The sequence below is a fragment of the Carettochelys insculpta genome, chromosome 2, assembly GCF_033958435.1.
Source record: "Carettochelys insculpta isolate YL-2023 chromosome 2, ASM3395843v1, whole genome shotgun sequence".
In the NCBI taxonomy this organism is placed as follows: Eukaryota; Metazoa; Chordata; order Testudines; family Carettochelyidae; genus Carettochelys; species Carettochelys insculpta.
Genome location: NC_134138.1, coordinates 68750604 through 68757964, shown reverse-complemented (window position 1 = coordinate 68757964; position 7361 = coordinate 68750604). Strand labels below are relative to the sequence as shown.

At 66.1% G+C, this 7361-nt stretch overlaps 1 protein-coding gene across 1 annotated transcript; it reads left to right on the top strand.

Annotated features, from left to right (window-relative positions):
- Window positions 1-359: 359 nt before the first annotated feature.
- On the top strand, window positions 360-1439 carry BHLHE22 (basic helix-loop-helix family member e22). The gene has a single exon (XM_074985755.1). It carries the CDS (start codon window positions 508-510, stop codon window positions 1381-1383), a length of 876 nt encoding a protein of 291 aa, XP_074841856.1. The 5' UTR covers window positions 360-507; the 3' UTR covers window positions 1384-1439.
- Window positions 1440-7361: the final 5922 nt, after the last annotated feature.

The following is a 7361-nucleotide window of genomic DNA, read 5'->3' as shown; positions in this document are numbered from 1 at the left end:
GCCGAGGAGTGAAAGCCGCCGCACATGGCAGGCTGGAGGCAGTCGTTGGGCGGCTCGCAGGCCCCGCCGCCTTGCGACCATATGCGCCGCGCTGCGCCCACAGATGGCGCGGGGAAGGCAGGAGCGGGCGCCTCTTATAAGGCTCTAGCCGCCGCCTGGCTGCAGCGCGGCCGGGGGACTCGCCCGACTCCGGGCCCGCCAGCGCCGGCGCTTGTGTGTCGCCGCTGTAATCCGCTTAATTAGCGCCCGGAGCTGATTGGGCGGCCCGCGCGGTCCCAGCGGGCGCGCCTGCCTCCCGCGCACCAAATCGGCGAGCCCGGGCCGTAAAAGGCTCCCCCGGCGGCGGCGGCGGGCGGATGGGGCCGCGGACCGCGGGCCGAGGCAGCTAAGCGGCGGGGGCCGCTCGCCATGCCCGAGCGCAGCCCCCGCTGAGAGCAGCCAGGCAGCGCGGGGCCGGCGCCCGGGGCAGCGGCGGCAGGAGGCGGAGCCGGAGCCGGAGCCGGGCTGATGGAGCGGGCGCTCAGCCTGGCCGCCGAGCAGGGCTTGTTCCACAAGGCGCTGGGCGCCCCGGCCAAGCGCATGGAGGCCGCTTTCCGCGCGCCCCCGGGGCTCGAGCTGGCCCAGCCGCGCGAGCGCCAGTCCTCGCCGCTCAGCTGCCTGGAGCCGGGCGAGGCGGAGGCGCTGCTGCAGCCCGGGGCGGCGCTGGGCACAGCCGAGCCCCTGGCGCTGCCGGCCGGCTCGGCGTGCGGCAAGTACGGGCCGGGCGCCGGGCGCGGCTCGGTGGCGGAGAGCAGCGGCGGCGAGCAGAGCCCCGACGACGACAGCGACGGGCGCTGCGAGCTGGTGCTGCGCGCCGGGGAGCCGGGCGGCCCGGGGGGCGGCGTGAAGGCGGCCGAAGGCGGCGGCGGCGGGGGGGGCCCGGCGCTGGGCGGCAGCAAGAAGTCGAAGGAGCAGAAGGCGCTGCGGCTGAACATCAACGCGCGGGAGCGGCGGCGGATGCACGACCTGAACGACGCGCTGGACGAGCTGCGGGCGGTGATCCCCTACGCGCACAGCCCCTCGGTGCGCAAGCTCTCCAAGATCGCCACGCTGCTGCTGGCCAAGAACTACATCCTCATGCAGGCGCAGGCCCTGGAGGAGATGCGGCGCCTGGTGGCTTATCTCAACCAGGGCCAGGCCATCTCCGCCGCCTCCCTGCCCAGCTCGGCCGCCGCGGCCGCGGCTGCGGCGGCCGCCTTGCACCCGGCGCTCGGCGCCTACGAGCAGGCGGCCGGCTACCCCTTCAGCGCCGGCCTGCCTGCGGCCGGCTCCTGCCCGGAGAAGTGCGCGCTCTTCAACAGCGTCTCCTCCAGCCTCTGCAAACAGTGCACGGAGAAGCCTTAAAGCCGCGCCGGGCGCTCCCCGCCGGGCAGGGGGCTCGGGGCCAGGACTGGGGCTCCCGCCGCCCTCTCTCGGGCTCCTTGGGCTGGGGGAGGGCCGGGGGGCTCGGGGGCTTTCCTCGTGCGAGCGGCGACTAGAGCGCAAGCGAGACCTCGGCGAAGGTTGGGGGAGCGAGCGTGGACCCGGAGAGGCCGAGACGTGGCAGCGGGGACGGAAGAAGGCAGCCCCCCCCCGGCCGGGCTGGGGCGATCGAGCCCGCTGAGGGGGAACCCCGGGGCTCCGCTGCGGCCCGGAGGGGGCGGGGAGCGCTGGGGGTCGCGGCCGGAGCCGGACGCTCGCTCAGCCCCGTGGGAAGGGGCGCTTGTACCCAGGTCTGGAAGCGGAGCCCGGGCGCCGAGCACCGCGGACACGCAGCGACTCGTTGGACCCGCCCCAGGACTCTGCCCGGTTGCCAGGACCGACTCGCTTGTGGGTTTTATTGTCTCTGAACTCGGATCCCGTGAAAACGCGCGAAGTTTGGGCGAGAGCGATTCCGAGCGAGCCCCGCTCCGGCGGGCGGAAAGCATTGCGTTCTTCAAACCACTATTTCTGTGCACCTTCTTTCTTCCCACGTTGCAATGCTGTGTAAAGGGGACCCGGTATTTATTTGTTACTCTCTCAAGGACCCTTCACGCCAACAGTATTTATCACGTGTTAAGGTCACGGGTCTTATGTGCAGCTTTTCTAAGGGAAAAAAAAAGATGCTTCTGAAATTTGTTTTATGGGTTAACTTAAACTGTGTGCAAGTGTTGCGAGCGTTTCTTTGCCAACTGCGTATACACGGAGCTAGTGCTGTATCGGAGCTGCTTAGGTTTATGAAAGGTCGTCTGGGTTTTAAGTTGCATCATCCCTGTATTTCAACTGAGCTTTAATAAATTGCTTCAGTCCAAAAATGACAGGAGAGGTGGATTCTTAATTCCGGAGGAGTTTGGTTCCTCAAAGGGGACTCTAGCGTGAGAAAGGGGGAGAGGGAATAGCAAGCCCCAGGCACCAAAGCGATAGCTCCGAGGGAGGGGAGGGGAGAGTTGCCCGGCTCCTGTGTGCCTCCGATGTGGGACTGAACTGTTCTCCGGCTGGAAATGCGGCGGCGGGGGAGGGTGTAAGTAGAAATCCGGCGGAGCGTGGGGGCTAGGGCGTGGGAACGTGCCTTTAACTCTAAGGGCAATAAGAGGGGAGCAGAAAGGGGCCGGCTTCCCTCCGAGGGACGGCTGGGGGGCTGGCTCGGCCTGTTGTAAATCGCCACCCCCCCCCCAGCTGTTTCCCGCTGCTTGCGGCTAACCCGAAGTGGGACTGTCGGGTTGGATGGCACAAGCAGGGCCGTGGGGGCTCTGCGAGCAGGTCGGGGACGGGTCAAGGGGGCTGTGGACTAGGTCGGTCAGGTGCCGCCAGCCCCGCCCCACCTGTTGCGCGGGCCGCGGAGGCGGAAGGAGCCGGCTGGAAAGGTTTTCAGCCCAGTTTGTGTCTGTTTGCGCTGCGCTCTGGCCCGGCCGCTGGGGGCAGCTCCTTTCCGGGCGCCGGGGGCCTGAATCAGCCCGAAGGAGAGAGGCTGGGGGGCCGGAGCGGTGCAGCTCTTACCCCTGCTGCCCGGCTAGTCCCCTGGCTCGCTGCCGGGCTTGTTTCGCCGCCAGAGAGAGGCGAAAGCAGGCAGGAGGCAGGAACCGCCAAGGGCGCTGGCGGGGCGCTCGGAGACGCCCTTTGGGCTTCCAGCCCGGCCCTGAGCCGGCGAGGCGGGGACCAGCCGAGCTGCCGGGGGGCGGTGGCTGGCTCCGGCGGTGGGAGCCTGAAAAGCGGCCCCTAATTGCTGGGCGGGAGGGGGGCACGAGGCTGTTTAGAGCTTCCTGCGGTTCCTGGATCGCCCCGGGAGCTCGAGCTCCCACCCCCGGAGCGGCTCCTCCTCCCCCGGCTCGGCTGTGGACACCCCCCGCCCCCGGCAGCCTCCCGCGGGCCGCGATGAAGGGCCAAGCGTGGGAGCGTTTCACAGGGGTGAAGCGGAGGCTGCGGGGGAGGGGGCCTCTCCCAGCCCCCCGCAAGGCTTGCGCGGGGGTTGGTGCCCCCCTCCCCGGCTCCAGGGGGTTACATCTGGTCCGCTCCACCTCCCCTCCAAGGGAGCCAGCCCTACCTGGAACTTTTCCGCAGGCGCGCCCCGGGGCTGGGGAGGGGGGGCATCCCGGGCCGGGGGGCGGCGGGGGGCTCAGCCCCCCCCAGGCGCGAGGCCGGCAGTCTCCCAGCCAAACCCTGGGCGCGCCTAATTCTGATTATTAAAACAATTGCCATGACGATGTCTAATATTATGTTAATTTGAAAACAACAGTGTCTGAAAACTGTCGCCTATAATACCTAAATTCATTTAATGAAACACATCGTTAAGGCAATTAAACCTCCTGGATGTGATTAAGGAACATAATTACGACACTGTTCTGCGCCGTAATTGGGTGTCTTTAATCAAGGGGTAAAAGCGATCAGCAAGCCAGCCATTAGTCTGAACTGCGCTGTCGTGGCTGTCCATCATCCTGATTAGGAATTAACCGCCGCCACCCGCCTGGCTGGGGGGCTGGCGGTGGGGCTGGGTGGTTGCTTATTAATAGGGCAGGGGGCGTTTGCCGGGGGAGTTACTGCTTCGCGCTGGGAGCCGGGTTTGGCTGTAGCTGCAAAAGCAACCAGAGGCCTGGGGCACCTGAGAGACTAACCCATATTTTGGAGCATAAGCAAAGCTTATGCTCCAAAATATGGGTTAGTCTCTCAGGTGCCCCAGGCCTCTGGTTGCTTTTGCTTCAGGTGGCTCCTGAGACAGGCGCCTGGGCTGGCTTCTCCAGGCCGGCTGGGCTAGGGAGTTCTGGAGGGGGAAGGAAAGAGAGGTCCCCCCTGCGGCATGCCCGGGTGCCCTGCGCTAGGGAAGGAGGGGTAGCTCTGTGGGTTGAGCAGTGGCCTGCTCAGCCTCCGGGTCGTGAGCTCAATCCTTGAAGGGGCCCTGTAGGGATCTGGGCAATCGATCAAAATAAACCTGATAGAGCTGGTGCTCGGCCCTGCCTTGAGGGACGGGACCCATTGACTTCCCCGCGTCCCTCCCAGCTGTATGAGATGTGCCCCGTCATGTAGTGAAAGCTGGTGGCGGGGAGCGAATCAGGCTCCTGGGACTGAACATGCTCTAGAGCGGACCTAAGCCCGACTCACTGGAATCCGAGCTCACCCCCGGGCTGGCAGCCACTGATCGGCCCGCGGGACAGCCTGGGCTCCGCCTGGCGCGACCGGCTCTGGGCTCCCGCCTGGGCGAGGGGCTGTAGCAGCGCTCTAGGGGCGGCTGCTGCTGGGGCCCCAAAAGTTTGTTCTCCCGCAGGAGCGGCCTGGCCCCGGGCTCGCGCGGCTGCGATCAAACCCGGTTCTCGGCCGGGCGGGTGGCTCCCCTTAGCTGCATGCCCAGGGCTTTCAGGGGCCCTGCTGCGCGCCGAGCACCGCCCCCACCCTGCCTTTTCGCAGGCCTGCTGGGCGCCACTGCCACGGGCAGCCTCAGCCGAGGCGTTCAGCACCCGGCGCTGTCCAGCCCCAGCCGGTGACTTGGCCTTCGGCGGTGACGCTGGCTTGGTGCAGGGGTGCGGGGCCCCCGGCAGTGGGGTCCGTTATACACAGGGCGTCCGGTTAGGCGCAATGCCCGCCCACTCTCTAGGGAAAGGGTCTCAGCCCTGCTGTGGCGGGGGGGGGGAGGGGTGGTGCTGCCTTTCTCCCGCCCTTCCTAGCGCGGCGGCCTCAGCAGGGGCCGGGGCGCTGACGCTGGCCCCGCAGCTGTGCGGGAGGGCGGGCGGCGGCGTTGCCCCCTTGTTGCCCGGTGGATCCCTTCACCAGAGCTAACCCCCCGCAGACTTTCCCCTCCCTTCACAGACACCCCCCCCCCGCCCTGGCTTCCCGAGCCAGGCCCGGGCTGCAGCCCCGCGCTGCCCCAGCCTGCGCGCCAGCGCCTCCCCCGGGCGGTGGCTTAGGCGAGCTGTGGCCCGGCCCGCCGGCGGGCTGGCGCTGGGGGCTGGGCGCAGCTGCAGGGGGCGCTAGGGGAGCTGGCTCCCGCCAGGCGCAGGGCCGGACTGGGACGAGCACGCGGCGCGCTCCCAGCCCCCTGGCGGCGGCGGCGGCGGCCCGGGAGGGCGGAGTGAGTGAGGGGCCGGGCCGGGCCGGGCCGGGCGGGGAGCGGGGGAGGGGGTTGTGGGATTGAACGCAGCTGGGCTGTCAGGGCTGGCGGGGGTGGCGCTGCCTCGCACCGTAGCTGCAGGGCGCCCGAGACGCCCTGTTCCGCCGCGGCCGTCGAAGGCGCCCGGCCACGTGCCGCGGTTCACGCGGGGCGCTGGGCGGCTGCGGTGCGCCCGGCGCCCCGGGACTCGCGCGCTCGCGGGGCCGCGGGCTTTAGACGCCGCCGGGCCTCACATCCGCAGGGGGAGGGGAGAGTCCCGGCTCCGCTGCCCGGCCGGGGCGTGGGCGTCGGCTCCCCTGGGCCCAGCCGCACGCAGCCCAGCGCCTTTCCCTGGCTGCGGCGTCCCGCAGCGTGGCCTGAGGTGGCGGCTCCTCCCGGCTCAGGGCTGGGGGGGGAGGGGCGCATAGGTCTTCCCCCAGCTACTCCCGGCTCCTGGCCGTCGCCTGTCCTGCTGCTTCCGCCAGACCCCGTGCCCAGCGCCCGAGCGTTACTGAGCGGCTCTCCCCTCCCCGGGCCCCCACGCCTGCGGGCTGGTCAGTCCGGCGCAGCGAGGGTGGCGGGGCGCAGGTCCCAGGGCTCGCGTGGCTTGGCCTGCGCCTGTCCGCGGAGGGGAAGTGGAGACGAGCCCGTGCTGCTGCCGCCGAGGAAAAGCTGCGGGGCGTTTGCTAAAGGGGCAGAAGCTTGGCCAGCCCCTCCCCCGCGGCCCTGTGGCTCTGCCGAGCTGAGCTGCATTCCCCCGCTTTTCCCACGGGCTAGTTCCATTCCCACCCCGGTCTCCCACGGGCTAGCTCCGCGCAGCCTGCGCAAGAGTTAAACCTGCCAAAGCCCGGACTTGCCCTTGTCCTCTCAGCCGGATTGAGAGACGGGCCATAAAAGGCGGAATAAGTTTATGATCTGTTTCAAGTCTTTTATTGGTGTATTTTTTACATTCATAGCGGCGCGTATAAGGCGGGTGACCTGTGAAACGTTTGAAAGCTACGGTTAAACGATGCTTTTTAGAGAAACTCACCATTTTCTGATGGGATTGGCACGGATTAAAAGAAAGAAAGATGCATTTCCAATAGGGTTTATACGCAACCTTGATGACACTCAACCCGCTAGACAGCGCAGAGTGCACTCGGTCCCAGCGTGCAAAGGTCGCAGTGGTGCTGAAAGCGGCTAGGAGTCTGCTGAGAAGTTTCAGAAGACAGGTCCCCTCGGAGTTTTACAATCCTTTATAATTTCCAAACCTTTGCTAAGCTCCAATTATGGCTTTTTGTGGCGAACTGCTCTTTTCTTTTGGACTAGTAGACTTCTTTAGATCTAGGGGTTCAGCCCCCAACAGGCGGACAGGCTGGCTGCTTAGGAAACCCCATTACTTTTATCCCAGACAGTTACTGAAGGCGGGCGGTGTTTTCCTAACGGTCTGGGCGCTCTCTCAGACCGAACTCCAATGATTCAAAAACCATTGGCGATGTGTAATATTTTAATTCGAGGAGGTATCAAGTTATAACTCACATGTGGAAACTAGTGCAAAGTACTGTACCTCTCGCTGCGTTAAAATCCACTCAGATAACAGAGTTAATGGTAAATTCTATCATGTTAAAACCTTAAATGAAAGTAGGGGTGTTCGTGGGCATGTAGCCAGGTTCTTAGAGTACATTTTTAACCACTGTTGCTACCTTGAAAGTAAAGTATTCTGTTGCAAAATAGAGGCATCAGGAGGCTTTCACAAACAGAATTCCTCTTCAGGGGCTAATCTTCTAATCTGTTGCTTTTCATGTAAAAG

Bases quoted from the DNA above. Each gene is read 5' to 3' on its own strand.
- BHLHE22 (XM_074985755.1), top strand. From the start codon at position 508: ATGGAGCGGGCGCTCAGCCTGGCCGCCGAGCAGGGCTTGTTCCACAAG.